This window comes from Vanessa cardui, chromosome 21, assembly GCF_905220365.1.
Source record: "Vanessa cardui chromosome 21, ilVanCard2.1, whole genome shotgun sequence".
In the NCBI taxonomy this organism is placed as follows: domain Eukaryota; kingdom Metazoa; phylum Arthropoda; class Insecta; order Lepidoptera; family Nymphalidae; genus Vanessa; species Vanessa cardui.
The window spans coordinates 12,105,804-12,123,808 of record NC_061143.1 but is presented as its reverse complement, the minus strand read 5'-3'; the positions used below and the strand labels follow the sequence as shown (position 1 = coordinate 12,123,808).

The following is an 18,005-nucleotide window of genomic DNA, read 5'->3' as shown; positions in this document are numbered from 1 at the left end:
ACGATATGAATGATTTCCAGCGAAGATCTGCTGATGTTTATAAAATATAAAACGCCAAAATATTTAATATAAAATGTAAAAAAAGGCACGGGCATCTGCGAGCCTGTGGATGTTGTAAATTAAATAAATAAACTATCCGACACATGCCAATCGAAGCAATCCTTTCCTACCGAACCCGACATTAATTATAAACTAAATTAAGTTTAGCAAAAATAAAAAAAAATATTCCTACTTGGATTGGAATTGACGCGTTCTATCTATGTGGAATGTCGGACAAAAATATGGCTCATAACACCAATTCATCTTTTCAAGATAACACAAGTAAGTGCCTTGTACGCGCTAATACTTACAACACGTGTGACAGCCTTCAATAATCCACGTATACCCTGTGCATTACAACACTTCAACGCCTAATGACCTAATCTTTACCTGTCAATACAGCCTTAAAAGCCCGAACAATAAATACCCCAAGTCACAAAACTTAACGTAATGCTAATAATTAAGTCCATGCAAAAATCAACCCTGATATCATAAATTCAAGACATATATTTGCTTACAGATATTTTGTAAATCGCAACACCATCCACTATCAGTAACGAATAGATTAGCTATATCCATTAAACAAGTAGCTATCAATTACAGCGCTTCTATCTATATTATTGATAATGATTTGGGCAGTACCAAGTATACCGTTGATATGTGCGCGTGCCGTCAGAAAATATCGTTTTTAATCGATGACATTTTAAACGACACGAGAAAACCTCACAAACACTCGAACAATGAGCGAAAGGAACCTCTGAGGTGTAGTGATAAGGAAGAAACAAAGAATCATAGCAAACATGACGAGCTGCAAGCAAAATTCAACGTTATTACCGAAGTTCAGAGAGAACTCGAATTGACGAAAATGAAAGTGAATTTGGAACAGAGACGGAACACATATCCCCTGTACCCGACGCCGATAAAGGCTAATCTCCCTTGGCCGACATATAGAATGAAAGCTGGATACCCTATTGACACGAGACACCCAATGAGCTTCTACAGTGATCACATGTTGAAGTCGGATCAGATATTACGGAACCAGCTGGCCGTCAACAGATTCGTATCGACTCCGTATAGTTTACGACAGCCGTATGCATTCGACAGAGGTCAGTACAAATTGTAACAATTAGTAGCCTACATTTGTTTTTATTTGTAAATACACAAATGCTTAATGATCTTAGATCACAATATGCTTAATGATCTTGGATCACAATATATTTACAGCAATATTATGTATATTCATAGTAACATTGTACACTTTGATAAAATCTGTAACAATCATTGTATGTGCACTAGGAGTAAGGATAAGCTTATAACGCCAAGCTTTCGACTCCGCAAAGTCAATAGATCCTTGTCGGGGCAAGGCATCCGTTTCTATAATAAAAATTTCCAGACATTTTTAACTTTGCCGTTTCATAAACTTAAATCATTTGTAAAAAAATACATTATTAAAAAAGGCTTATTATTCAATACAAGATTATACAGACGATGAAAAAGCGTGGAATTAATACTTGTTGACTTCCAGGCAGGATATATGTACACACATAATATAGATCGTAAATTCGTTAACAGTTTTTAAATTTAGTTACAATGGTTTGGTTATTCTATAACTAAAATTTATTAGCAAGACTGAGCGAGACTTGGGATAAAAGAAACTTTGAATAAATCAATGTACATATAACGTAGAATATTTGAAATATAGTATTAAAGCTCCATGGACGATTAAATGACTTTATTTGTAATAATTTAGAGCACCATTCACCAGGCCAGTAAACTAAATTTGTATAAAAAAAAAGCGGTCAAGCGGTTCATTTACAATTGGATAATACTAATAGTTAAGGGAATAGGCATGTCATCCCTGGAGTAGCTAGCACCAGCAGATATCTGGATTCTGGACACATTCAAACAGGAAGCTGCAGCCATCCACACTTAATATTTCAATGTTAAATTTATAATCCATGCGAAAACCTTTATCGAGGAATGTAAGCATGAATTTACCTTATGGAGGTTCAAAGTCCTGCTTACTTTAAATGACGATTTCCACTCCGAAGAACCATTTCGATGGGCAAAAATCACTGTAAACCACAAATTACACATGACTACGACTTTCTTGAATGTAGACTAACGAATTTGAGCTAAAACAAAATTACAGATTTACAATTTTTAAAGGTCAAAAATCAAAATCAAAATAAACTTTATTCAAGTAGGCTTTTACAAGCACTTTTGAATCGTCATTTTACAATTAAGTGAAGCTACCACCGGTTCGGAATATAGATTCTACCGAGAAGGACCGGCAAGAAACTCAGTAGTTACTCTCTTTAGGCATTTCTTGTTGGTAGGCATATTCTATAAAAAAGGGGACAAGTGCGAGTTGAACTCGCGTGTAGAGGTTTCCGTACGATGTTAATATCTCCTAAAATATTGGTCGTAGAATGCTCATTGTGGGCTTATTTTTTTCATTAAATATTCATCTACAAACCGATTCAACAAAACTTAACATTGGAGTTAAAAAATATGTTCTCCCACACATTCCACCTGCAAATGTAAGTTGGTACGCACAATATTGAGTGATTTACCATGTTATTTTAATAACATGGACTTCTTATAGGTTTTCCTATAATCTATGAGGAGAAAACTAATTTCTGTATTTTTTACATAATTTTAGGTTCAGTAGTTTCGGAGATAATTGGGGGGGAATGGTCAATTTTCCTCTGTATTTGGTAATTTCACACCTCTGTATTTGGATTACAGGAATTGATATGTGTACCAAATTTCAACTTAATCGGTCTAATAGATTCGGAGATAATTGACTGTAAGCGACGGACGGACAGACACACGAGTGATCCTATAAGGGTTCCGTTTTTGTATTCAGACGTACGGAACCCTAAAAAGTGATATAAAACTCCATTATTAATATATTCTGAAAGAAATACTCTATTAAAGCCCTGAAATACTAATCAATCACAAATTGACTGAAAACGGCCCGACTGAATCTCAACTATCAGCATAACTCACCAAAATGTAGGTACAGTATATCGAATTTGAAGTTTCAATTCGGTGCTAAGACAATGGCATGAAAATGCAAAAGGACGAAAACGAAAGTTCTTGAAACTTTGAAAGGTTGTGTGTGTGTGGCCAGAATCACTGCTGAATATAGCCCAAAATTAAATAGGAATTATATCCATATTTTAATTATGGAATAATTATTTAAAATGATAAAAGGCAATTATAAGGCAAACGTCATTTGTCATAATAAAACACCGACATTTTCATACAAATACTAACCTTTCATATTAGATACTACTAAATTGAAACAATGCAAACACATACTGCAAACGAATTAGATAATACAATCTCATTGTAATAATTATTTCAGTAAGCTGTAAGTAGTAGTAGTAGGCTTACATAAGGACAGACAGCGGTAAGCGACTTTGTTTTATACTATGTGCCTAATGATGATGCCAAAACGAACAAAAAGGTTAACAACCCCAAAATATGGGAAGTATATGGGTTAACGGCACGGGATCAAGAGAATTGACACTTTTGTGTCGTTATAGATAATTTTAAAAAAAACTTAAAATTACACAAATATTTTTAATAGAACAATATATAAATATTCTATGTAAAATATATTTATTTTTATTAAAATATCACCTGTATAATAACACATCAATTAACCTGGAAAAGCAATTATTTTAAAAAATGCTACCAAAATAATAATATTCACTGCATAGTCTAAAACAAAGTCGCTTTCTCTGTCCCTATATCTCTATGTAAGCTTAAATCTTTAAAACTGTGCAACGGATTTTGATGCGGTTATTTTTAACAGATAGATTGATTCCAGAGGAAGATTTTAGTGTATAATACACGGACAATATAATAATAAAACACTGATAATTTTAGAAGTTTCTAATGTGATGTCGTAAATGAACAAATTCTGTGGTAAATTTAAGTATCAGCTTTGCACACAAGTAAAGCCGGGGCGGGTCGTCTAGTATTAAATGTATGCGAAAGAATCCCCGAGCATTCAATTCCTGCTTGTTTATAAATAATCGTTTGTTATCGTCTGCACGTACATGGAATCTTAATCTCGAAATAATTAATTGCTTTTTAAAACGTTTAAATTTGATTTGATTGAATTCGTCAAATGATTAAATTTAATGAATACATTAATTATCATTTGCTTACAAATTGGACGTTGTTGGGCGTTGAAAGCCTTAATAATATTTAAAAAGAAATCAAATAAAAGTAAATAATAGAAATAGCGACACTAACACCGTAACTATAAATATAAATAAATAAAAATTTAAACAAAAAGAAAATTTCAAACAAAACACAATTTTTAAAATTGCTTTAAAAAGCAATAGAAATAATTGCGTATTCTAAATATTTTTAGCCCTTCTAAGTAAAATGAAGTGAAAAATATTAGACTACTTAAAAGTCGATTAACGATTATTTATATAATGTAGTTATAATTGTTATTATATTTGAAATCGGTGTATATTTGCGAATCGCAAATCTGATTCTGAGTCCATTAACCTGCTTCACTATCATTAAATCTCCCATCATTAGTAGAGGCATTAAGATTATATGTTTTAGAAGTAAACAATAACTTGTAACACAATTTTTTTGCCGAGTATCAATTCGTTCGTCCCTAGTAAGATCGTTTTCAGAATAAAATTTTGTAGGACAAAAAGGTAATAAGTTAGCCGAAGAAACTTAATCAGTAAATACAATAAACGAAAAGTAACTCATTAATTAATAAATTGATGTACAATATTATATTAAAGTTGAGTTATCTAATATATAAATAATAATTTACTTGTATCAATTAAAATACTGATGTTATTTAATTAGTAAAACAAAAATTAATGAGAGTCTTGATGGTTCTTTGGGGTAAAAATATAAGTAAATTTATCTTTTTTACAATACATACTGACTTCCTACTAACAATATTGTCATACAATTAATATAAAAATAATAAATAAATATGAAACAACATTACATACTCATACATTACTCTGATCCCAATGTAAGTAACTAAAGCACTTATTTTATGAAAAATCAGAAGTAAAGACGGTACCACAAACAACCAGACCCAAGACAAGATAGAAAACTAATGATAATCTTCATCGATTCGTCCGGGAATCGAACCCGGGACCTCGGAGTGGCAAACCCATGTAAACCGATCACTCGACCACAGAGGTCGTCAAAAAATAATGATCCTATTACGAATATCTAATCAAAATGAAACCCATTTAAACGATTTTCGAAGTAAATAGCCCAGTATTACTAATATGATAAGTGGACCATTCAAAGTAATCGCTATCTCTCTGTACAAATAAAAAATGCTGTCTATTTACGATCAAAACCTGATAACTGACAAAATATATAAAATAATTTATAATTTAAAAGTGCTTGTTTATCGTTAAATAATTGTAAATTCTTGTTCAATATAATTAATATTTGTTACTAGGAAACTGATTGGCTGTTACAGGTAAATAATATTAAAAATTAATAAAGTAATACGTTATCTTGATGAGTACTAAAACATAGTTATTTAATAACATTTAACAACAACAACAACAGCCTGTAAATTCCCACAGCTGGACTAAAGGCCTCCTCTGGCCTGGAGAAGGTTTTTGGAACATATTCCACCACGCTGTTCCAATGCGGGTTGGTGGAATACACATGTGGCAGAATCTCTATGAAATTTGTCACATGCAGCTTTCCTCATGCTGTTTTCTTTCACCGCCGAGTACGAGATGAATTACAAAGACAAATTAGGCACATGAATCAGCGGTGCTTGCCTGGGTTTGAACCCGCAACCATTGGTTAAGATGCACGCGTTCTAACCACTGGGCCATCTCGACTCTTAATAATTGTAGATATGTGGAAGTCTTAAATAACATTTAACAGTAAAACGAAAAGTCTCTTACCGCTGTCTGTATGCGTAAATCTTTTAGACTACGCAACTAATTTCATTAATAATAAAGTAAATATAGTTTTAGTATATAGCATATATATCTCTATATTAAATATCTGTTACTATTTGTTAGAGATTTTGTGTGCTGATAAAATATAATAAATAAATGATTATATCGTTTTTATAGATTTATACAATGCACTTTAAAGTTCGTACTTAGTTTAAATAGACAAATAAATTAAAAACGACGTTTCTGAACTATAATAATTGAATTGAGTATATTTTTATATCGTTTATTTTTAACATTTTATATCACCGTACGTTACATGATATTAATATTACTAATTGATACATGTAAATCTAATTAATTAAAAATAATAACACAGAACTAAATATTTCAAGATAAGATCACACCCTATCATAGCACAATAACGAAGGTTTCATAAGCAATAAAATAAAATAAAAATGATAAGTTATCGCCATCTAGTATCGAAATACTTATAATTAGGTTCGAAATGACGTAAATGGGTTAAAAAAATAAGTGAAAATCGTCGTTTGGTGACATTTATCAGTTCGAATGGTATCTTATATATTATTTTTATGATGAATGATTTGAATCCAAATAAGAATCTGGCAAACAATTTTTGAATAACAATTGAGATAGGCATTTGTTTTTCAATTTTCACATTCCATATAATAAAATATAATTACCACCATAAGTAAAATTAACATTGTTTTTATTTTTATGTGTATAATTATTTATTTTGTTCGTATTAAGCCTTAAGCCATATTTGCCTAACTTGGTTCTAGCTTAAGTTTTTATTATTAATTTAAGATGAATTTTACTTTTTATTTAATTCAACAGTGGTGTAAATACCTGTAGTGGTGTATCACACTGCACTGGTCCGTGTGATTTTAATTGCATTTTTTTGTGAATATGCCAATGTTGTTTCAAATAAATAAATAAATAAACCAGTTTCATTACAAGAGAAGACGCATGTGGCAGAATTTCTATTAAATTTGTCACATGGTTTTGTCACAGGTTTCCTCATGATGTTTTCCTTCACCGCCGAGTACGAGATAAATTATAGAGACAAATTAAGCACATGAATCAGCGGTGCTTGCCTGGGTTTGAACCCACAATCATCGGTTAAGATGCACGCGTTCTAACCACTGGGCTATCTCGACTCTTAAATCGCTTCTCGGGCTTTTGGCTAAGATCAAAGTGAAGTATCTAAATTCTATATAATTAACATTTATAATTATTGTTACTCGTTTATGAATACAAGTGACAAAAAAATTATATAAATGTTACGATTGCGTACAAAAGATAAAAATTTTGATAATCGTAATTAATAATTGTAAACAATAGTATTTTTAGAAATAAAATAATCCTACTTATATTATGGATGGGAAAATTTGTCACCTGATGATTAAGTTGGCGTTGTCAAAAATGTTAGCTTACAAGCGAATACAGGGCCAACGTTGGTCACTAAGACGCTATGTTCCTCGACCTTAACCACAACACTTAGTATAGTATATCCCTCCGAACCATTTCTCCTTTGCAAAGACCTTATTTAATTGATATAACTATATTTTAAAATATCCACAACACATAAAACACTACACTACACTACACTACTAAATATCAATAAGAAAGTGTAATACTATATTGAATAAAGCAATTTGAGTTTGAGTTTGACTATTATCTCTTTATAAAGTAGTAGTTGCCGCCCGAGTCTTCGCTTGTGTCTTAGAAGACTTACTTCAAATCAAATTTCACAAAATTCGTGCTGTGATTTCGTACTGAAAGAGCGACATAAAAAGAGAAAGACATATATATTAACACATTTACTTACTCTAGTACCTACATTTATGCATATTTCCAATAAAGATACAGTAACCTCGTAATATAATTGGATTTATTAGTTTTGTAATAATTAAGCTCGGCTAATTGCCATTTACCGTGTCTTTAATGTCAACAGTCAATAAATGATTATTCCCCGATTAAAACGCGATAAGTAACTTTGTCAACAACACATATTTTTAGTTATCTTCTAAATCAAGTAGTTTTATATATAACTAGCTGCTTTACCCGACTTCTTCCCGTTTAAAAACGAATTTGATTTACTTCCTGATCATAAAAAAAATTTAGCATCAAATGAAGAGATTCCTCAATAAACAATATAATTTTTATCTCGAATCTGTAATGATCTCTAATCACCCTGTCTGTTGATCCCGTATCTTTATCTGTATCTTTCATTTATACGAGGAAAATACCAAACCGATTGTAATAAAAGTATATTTATCATATCACAAAACGTTATAATGTTGTCTTAAATTTTCGCGATGATTACACATTTAAATAAAACTATTTATAACGGATGAATCGCGTATATTAATTATTTTTAAACATCCCGACGTTTCGAGCACTTTGCAGTGTTCGTGGTCACGGGCAGACTAAGATGACATTTGTCTATTTGAAGAACAAAGGAAATATTATTAACAACTACCGCCAACGATTTCTCAATTGATATCTTGAGTAACGTTCCGGTTGCACGCAGAAGGCACTAACTGTATCTTTAGGTCTTGCAGTCTGTTGGATTTGGGATTTCAAATTTTTAATAAGTGGATCCCAGGTGTTAGAAAGTCTCCAACCATCTTCTCTATTGAAGTTCGGATGTTTTTGAATTTCAATAGCCTCGCGTATCATTCTAGGAATGAATCTGTGTTCTCTAGCGAGGATCTGTGGTTTATCAAATCGGATAAAATGGTTAGGTTTATCCAGAGCATGTTCACAGACTGCAGACTTAGAAGAACGCCTATTTTTGACATCTCCTATATGTTCCTTGACCCTGGTACCGATACTTCTCTTTGTTTGGCCTATGTAAGATAAACCACACTCACATTCGAGTTTATATACTCCTGCAGTTTGTAAAGGAATATTACTCTTGATAGGTCTCAAGAACTGGCTCACTTTCTTATGAGGCTTGTAAACGGTTTTAATCGAAGCTCGCTTCAAGATGTTGCCAATCCTGTCTGTAACTCCCTTCACATATGGTAGAAATGCAGGTTGTCGCTCAACTGTGGGTGGCTTGATACGGCTTCTGCGATGCTGGCGAGGCACGGGCAGCTTGTTCTGGTGGAGTGCAAGCTTGACCTGACGTAGCTCGTCCTCTAGGTGTTCAGCATCGCAGAGATGGTGGGCTCTCTGAAACAAAGATTTGCCAACGGTAGCTAACTGGCTAGGGTGGTGGTGCGAGTCACCATTGAGGTATTTGTTGGTGTGTGTGGGTTTCCTATAAACTGTGTGACTTAATGTATTGTCAGGATTCTTGATAATAAGGATGTCAAGGAAAGCTAAAGAATTATTTGCCTCTAATTCCATAGTCAATGTCAATGTCAAACAAATGTCATCTTAGTCTGCCCGTGACCACGAACACTGCAAAGTGCTCGAAACGTCGGGATGTTTAAAAATAATTAATATACGCGATTCATCCGTTATAAATAGTTTTACAAAACGTTATGCCAAAAAAAAATTGTAAAGTATTTCCGTTTTCCATTTTGGATTAATATTGTATATGTACATACATTTTGAAATTTATAATAGCGAAGAGAAAATGGGGCATTAAAATCCATTACAAAATCAATACCAAAAAACATTTTGATATCTGCAAAAGTACATCATATGTATATATAAAATTTCTGCCACATTTTTATCCACCAACCCTCATTGGAGCAGAGTGGTATACCAGCTCAAACAAAGACAACAGCCTGTAAATTCCCACTGCTGGCCTAAAGGCCTCCTCTCCCTTTGAGGATTTCAATGAAATTAGACACGTGCAGGTTTCCTCAGGATGTTTTCCTTCATCGCTGAGAACGACATAAATTATAAACACAAATTAAGCACATATAGTATATATAGTCGTGCTTGCCTGGGCTTGAACTCGAAATCATCGGTTAAGATGCACGTGTTCTAACCACTGGGCCATCTCGGCTCTTACTACGGTACTTACTTATTGATGGTCAAATTAATCACTACCCGGTGGTAGTGATTAATTTGACCATCGGAGTCGGAAAAAGAAAAACCCTAAATTGAGAAAAACTGGTGAAAGAAACACAGAATTTCATTTTATAAATACTAAAATATCTATGTAACTCTCATATATCCTATAATAGTCTGATGGATCTTAGAATCGAAGCCTTTCGTTATGAACATTTTTCCCACCAATGAATTAATATCCGTACTTTATGTTTATGAGTTATTTTTTTAATAATTCTTTTCATTTAAAATATTATTATTTTATCTGTATTTAAAAAAGGCATGTATATTATTTATAATTGAATACTTTATAATTACGTAAGATAAAATGATTTGTTTGATGTTTTAATAATCGTCTTTACATATCCGGTGGGATAATTGTTTCATTAGTCATCGATCATCTAAATCATGGGTATCAGTGTTGCTTTGACAGCTCATAAATTATTATAAATCGCAAAGAATTCGATGATAAGTAAAAACAGATGTATTTCAGGATCACCTGTTCTCTACTGTGATTTCCACTTTATTTCATTATTTGAATAGTTTTCTTATATTATTTGCCCAATATCGTTGTTGAGCTTATTTTTTTTTATGGTAACGGTTGGCGGACGAGCATATGGGCCACCTGATGGTAAGTGGTCACCATCGCCCATAGACAATGACGCTGGAAGAAATATTAACTATTCCTTACATCGTCAATGTGCCACCAACCTTGGGTACTAAGATGTTATGTCCCTTGTGCCTGTAGTTACACTGGCTCACTCACCATTCAGACCGGAACACAACAATACTGAGTACTGTTATTTGGCGGTAGAATAACTGATGAGAGGGTGGTACCTACCCAGACGGGCTTGCACAAAGCCCTACCACCAAGTAAAGTATATAACACTCGTCACTCACTTTTTTCAGTTACTTGATTATTGAAATTTATTATTTATATTTATTAATTGTACACGAAATCTATATTTGTGAATATGAAATTAAAGAAAATATATATCAGGCTTAATTTATTTCAACGGTTCTCAAATCCGAAGTGTTAATTTCCAAGCCGATGGTAGATTATTGACTATCTAGTATCGCTAGTGTAGTAAATCCATGATCCAAGATCTTTGACTTTTAACTATTTTTTCTCACCCCGTATTCGGTGGAATTACATATGCTTGGAGAAGATGAGAATGTTATGTTCTGAAATTCTCTGAATTTACACTAAGATTTGCAAAATTATTTTTTATATTGCGTAATGGCATCCATCATACTTATCAACATCACGTTTATCGAAGTACAGGGAGAATTTTGTTTCTCGATTTATCTGCAAATCGGCGGCGTATCAGCGATAACATAACTTCAGGCACAAGGCTTAAAACATCTTAGCTCCCAAGATTTGTGGCACATTGACTTGTATTAAAATATAAATACTACACATACGTGAAAACCATATTTGAACTACCGCGCATATAGTCGTGTCTTCAGTTGCGACGATTTGCGTTGAACCATTAGAGCGCGCACAAATGAACCATGGCTCAGTTCCGACGTCGTATAATGTAAAAGAACAAAAATTCCTATATATGTCCGACGCAAAACGTTGCAACACAGAAGTTGCGGCTTTATGCGTGGTCGACGTTTGCGGATTATACGCCGTTGCTATTATTACTTACTACTTACGATTATATGCATCGTTTAGTATTAAAGTAAAGGCTTTGTGACAACACGAATAAAGTCGTAAGATTTTATTGTTTACCGATTTTCATTAAAATATGAATTTTTAATTCAATAGTAAAGCTTTATTATACTCTCGAACATACAATCTGTGCTGTGTACCAAAATTAATCACGAACTGTACTTGGTTGCTGAGCAATGCAAAGATGAAAGTTAAAAATCACTCTCCTGAAAAATCACAAATTTTGTCACACGACTTAATGCGTTGGAGGTATCGAAACGCTTCCCATCTCGTTTAAATAGGGTTAATTTGAAGCACGTCATGTTTCAATTTTACTTTTAAATCTATCGGTCTTCATCTATCTATCTTCTATCGCTAACACTACTAAAACTAACAGATAAAAGGCACTAAAAAAAGTCCCTCGTATCTGTTAGACAGTGATATACAAGATTAGGAAATAGTGTTTTATTTTAGCACAAATACACTTTATATCGTAACTCTTTAAGTTGTAATTAAGAGGTAGCTTTACTTAATGTAATTCGTTAAATGACGATTCAAAAGTCTTGTAATTATTTAAATAAAGTATATTTTGATTTGATTTGATATACAATAACGTTGATGAACAAATAATAATTAAATCACAGTTCTTATGTAATCAAAAGAAACAATAAATGTGTCACTCACTTTGGACGGATTATAATGTGTTCAAAAATGAAATGTTATTCAAGGAAAAATAAAATTAAAATGAAACCATTCAATAAATCTAAGATATAGAATTATTAAAAAAACACAAGTAACATTATCAATCGATTGTATCATCAATCAAATACTGATACTTATCATACTTTATAATTAGGGCAATCTAAATGTACAAAAACGATTAAAAAAGCACCTATCACCATCACGAATCGCCCGTATCACGTTGTGTTAAAGGTCCATTTTGTATAAAATGACTTTTATTACGTTCTAAAATTGAACACTTACATTCGTATTATCAATATTTATTGTGTATTGTTAATTTGGAACTGCTTTGCCGAGGTTAGTGCTGACACATGTATGTTTCCATTGATAAACTAAGTCTCATAAAATAATTACCCTTAGATTAAACAAATGAGTATTAGCTCTTAATAAACAGCTTCTGATAAGACTGTGGGAAAACCTAAGCTGATAATTATGAATAATCGCCGAAAGAAATTACTTTGTATATTTACATATATCTAAACAATTAATCAATATTTTTTTGCAAGCTGATGATACAAGGCAGCGGTTTAAAGGCTTATCCTAAATTTCATGGATAGCTTTAGTGATACTTTAATAAGTATAGTGTTATAGCTGTTATCTTATGTTTATAAATTGTTAACGCATATCGTTAATCGGATTTAGTTGAAATTTAATCGAAATTGGGGATTTCCGGTCTGGCCCAAACTAGGCTGTGTACGAGTATCGAAGCATCTTTACCCAAGCTGCCAAGTTATCCTTTTAGCTTCAGCTGTCGGATCTTTAGACTAGCCATTAGACATAAAAGATTGCCCTCAATCAAACCGCTGAAACGGAAAAGTATCCACTATTTATAAAGTACCTAGAATATATAACCATTTGTCCGCGTGTCATTCATTGGCTAACCAAAATGATGTGTCGTCTTATTTTACTTTCAATAGAAATGGTTATTTATATTTAAGGAAATCAAGCTGAGATGGCCTTGTGGTTAGAACTCGTACCTCTATATATATATGCTTAATTTGTGTTTATAATTATTCATCTCGAGCTCGACGGTGAAGGAAAACATCGTGAGGAAACCTGTAAATTCTGCCACATGTGCATTCCACAAAAACGCGTTGGAACAGCGTGGTGGAATATATTCCAAACCCTCTCCTTAATGGGATAGGAGACCTTAGCCGAGCAGTGGAAAATTTACAGGCTGTTACTTTACTACTTTAAGGAAACCAAATCGCTTCAAAATGTAATTTTAACTGAGAAAAGTTTCCAATAAACTCAATTGCTACTCTTTTTCTCTTACGAAATTGGTACACAGTTGACCTGCAATTAAATTATCCTGTAAGAAATGACGAATATTCATTCTTAATAAGCCTCAATAATGAGTTCAAAATATTTTTGTGAAATATTATTATAGAAATAATGCTAATGATTAGTCAAAAACAATCCAAAGGTATTCTCGAGCTGGAATGTAGTAAATAGTCTACATATAAAATAATAAAATAAATAGAGATGTTCATATAAAATCTTGTTTCAGTTCCACCTTCATGCTGTAGTCCCTGGTGGGGAGTGGGGGGGCGACGGAAAGGTGGACAAGTGAGATTTAGTGCAGCTCAGACCGGCGCCTTGGAGCGTCGTTTTGGTGCCAGCAAGTACCTTAGTCCTGACGAGCGAAGAGCGCTGGCAGCTTCGTTAAGACTTAGTGATCGACAGGTTAGCATTAATTGAGTTATACAGTAGCCAATAATTATTAAATACCTATCGTGCCTTGTAGTTTTACCCACTTTAATTCATACGTGTGATAAATATGCGAAGAACGCTGTTAAACTATACGATTTACCACGAGTCCCATTTACTCAACGATCGTCGGCAACAGCTATAACAAGTAGAATATTACTGGTTTAGAATAGTACGTGTTCTACCAAAACTAATAAATTTTGACCACCTCTACCGATTTTGATGAAATAAGACTTAGTTATACGTTGCTGATTTGATTTTGCTTCTTCTCTAGTCCGAGTTGTTACTTTTCGTAACGCAATTTACATAAGAGTAAATTGCTTCATGCTGATTAAAGAATTTGAATTTTTTTTTAAATAAACAGACAGTAAAAATAAAAGTGTTTTTTTTTATTATGGTGGATTGAAAAAAACTTTACTCAACGGTACACGAGCTGCCCAGTGGTGAGATTTACAGGCTCGATCCTAGACCTAGGATCAGTTCTAGATACAAAATTTACCTTTAATTATAAGTATATTACTATTTCCTCAATATCAGGTATATCTGGAATTTGTTCAATCAGAATTCTAGTTAACGAGTCCAAAGCGAAGACCCAGCTCTTATATGTATTTAATAATAATTTCTAGCAACACAACCAACACAGGGACGTTATTTCAAATCTAACAAAAACGTACATTATTAAAGTAGGCCTTTATAAGTTAAATTACATGTAAGGCATTGTAAAATTACATTAATTAAAAAAGACTACCGCTTTTAAAGTAAATTCTACCGAAGAGACCAATTACTTAATAAGTATTTTCTATCTTCTTTAATTATTCTTCCAAAGCTCCAAAAACAACTACGTTTTTGTATACTTATACTATATAATATTGGAAAGGCTTTGTGCAAACATAATTACCACCTAGTCCTCACATAATATCCCCAACACAGCCACTATAAGTGCAGACACAAGGAATATAACATCTTAGATCCCAAGCTCATTGATGATGCAGGGTTTGGTTTGATATTTCTTAAAGCTGCAGTATTTATGGACATCAGGTGGCCTATTTGTCAGTTCACCGTTATAATAATTTATGGCGTTTAATAAGAAATATGTTTTTAGGTAAAAACATGGTTTCAAAATCGACGAGCGAAATGGAGACGCACGACGCCTGAAATAGCGGACGCCGGCAGTCCACCTACAGCTGATGAATCTGATGATGAAGTGCAAATCGCCGATGAAGACTGACAAAACAAAATAAAAAATACAAACTTACGACCTTCTTTTAATGTTTGGATGGTTTTTCAGCCATTGAAAGTCTCCAATATATTCCTGTTTTAAAAACTTTTGTTAATTGATTAAAATATAAATAGTGATGTAAAATCTTTACATTTGAATTTTCTGATTTCTTATAACAGATTGCTGGCTACAAAATTAAAATACTGACACCGAACTGCTAGGATTATTAGTTAGGTCTCAGGGGCTTTTAAATATTCTCGTAGATATGGTCAATCTGTATGAAAACTACACGATTTTCTTTGATAATAATATTCACTACATTTTGTATACATATAGAAGCGTTTGGGCTTTCGGGCAAATAACGCATTTGGAGCTACCAATGCAAATTCTGTTAAAATTACTAAGACTTGTACCTATTACCAAATTCATGATATTCTCTAAAGTATTTCTTGAACATTTGTTGTCAACTTAACTAAACTTAACATGTCTTGTACAACTTGTTTCTGAGTGACTGCGATCATGATTGGCTGATCACCGTACAGCAAGAATTTCAGCCTTCTCTTTAAAAATGCAACGTTGAGCACTGAGCCAATAAATATAAACGCTAGTTATTAAACCAATGGTTCAAATAAAAATGTTTTATCTTTAGATATCATCTTAAGATAACTTTTTCTAACAAATATTTAAAGATCAATAACATTCCATAAATTTGCTGTATAGAACAAGACAAGCATACCATTCATTAATAAATCTGATTGCCCTAAGAACTCATCTGGCTAACTAACCTCTTACTGAGCCCCGTGGATGATGTGTCGTGATGCTGGTAAAAATCTGATGAACAGATACTGGTTCTCTGGGTAGGAGGACGGACCCTAGTCTATGAGCCTACATGCGCTGAGACAAATGAGTCATGACGCTTATGTTCATAAGATCTAGAGATGCTGTGAATAAAACTGGAGCATACAAACGATCCTTATATTAGTATCTTTTGTGAATAGCGATCCAACAGGGAAATGGTGCTAGCGATAACCAGCAAGAATTACACGCGGTTATTATTTGTATATATTTTTTATTTTCATGTAATAAATGTAAATTATTTATTGAATAAAAAAAAAATTCCAAATGCATAAACCAGAAACCGAAATTTAGAAGATTTATTATGACCTTGCAAAAAAGTATTAAAGCAGATGTTGCAATTGATAGCTACATTAATAAATCAAGAATATTTTCATTTGGGTTTTACCGGCGTAAGCCAACGCGGTAAAATTTATAGAATTAGGTTATCTAGGTAATCAATAGAGCTAATAAGTGGAAACAATATTATCATAATAAAAATCAACCGTAAAAGAAACCCAAGCTGTTGTTATTATATCTTAAGACACAGGGATTTTAAGACTATCAGTTTAATCGTATAATAAATCAATTATGGAAAAATACTGATTTACTTCGTGGCAGGTGCAAGCCCGTTTGGGTATGTACCACCCACTCATCGTAAATTCCACCACCACCACCAACACTAGTACCTAATATTGTTTTATTCCGATTTTAATGATGAGTGAGTTACAGGCACAAAGAATATGACGTTTTAATAAACATGAGAAACTATTAATCTTACCACCAGGTGGACCATTTAGTGGTCCAATTATCTATGTAACAAAAAAGGTTTTAAAACCACGTACAATAATATCAACACAATATTTTTTTAATACATATATGTATATTTTTTTAAATTATGGTACATGATTGAAATTTCATTTTAAATATAATTTATTATACTTTTTTTTCTGTAGAAATAAGACTTTTATTGGATTGGCTTGTACGCATACCAAGAAATGGTTCAGTTTGCTATAAAAACGAGAAACGAAACCGGGATCAAATAAAATTCTATTTTCAGTAACTTTATATGCGAGGCTTTTACAGAATCAATATTTACAGCTAAAGCCATATAAATATAATAATTTCTTGTAATAAAATTATACTAAAATGAATTTTTACATTTTTTTTAAATTCCTATTTGTTAAATGATTCATTGGATACAATCGGGCATTGATAATAATTCCTTCGATCATCTTTCCATATAAGAATCTAATGATAAATGCAATCATGCGAAGGCGCGAAAATCGGAGTAAAATAATTATCGGCGTGCATTCGTAAGGTAAGCTTGTGCTTACAAGATCTTTTAAAATGGTTGAGAATAATGACAGCAAAAAAAATATTATACTTTTGTATTGTGTAATTTATCGTGAAGGGACGCGCCTTCGTCTATCTAGATCTTTAATTTAGATTGAAACGATGTAGAGTTGCATGGCAATTCTTAATGCGTGTATCTTTCAATCCAAGAAAAACTTGTTTAATATTTTTTTTTACGTCCCAAATTATCAATATTAATTTCTTATGTGAATATGATCTTTACACAAACGTAATAACTTGTAATATCATATGACCTAATATACACGTCAATTTGTCGTCGATTTACATGCACTCGCTTTCTCGGGTTAAACTGACGCGGGAATCTATAGCGACGAATAGCGTCGAATGGCGCGATAGGGAGCTATTTCTATTGGTTGAGTAAATCGGCTGAAATCGGTTTTATTGAATTAGCCGATGCTACATCAAAAATGTGTCGCACTATAGATACCTATTTGTCGTTATTCGATTAGAAAGTCTTACT

General features: G+C 32.7%; 1 protein-coding gene across 1 annotated transcript; it reads left to right on the top strand.

Moving 5' to 3' along the window:
* The first annotated feature begins 666 nt into the window (after positions 1–666).
* Positions 667–15,370, top strand: LOC124538853 (hematopoietically-expressed homeobox protein hhex-like). The gene is made up of 3 exons (XM_047116084.1): positions 667–1,145; positions 13,916–14,091; positions 15,218–15,370. Exons 1-3 carry the CDS (start codon positions 698–700, stop codon positions 15,341–15,343), a joined length of 750 nt encoding a protein of 249 aa, XP_046972040.1. The 5' UTR covers positions 667–697; the 3' UTR covers positions 15,344–15,370.
* Positions 15,371–18,005: the final 2,635 nt, after the last annotated feature.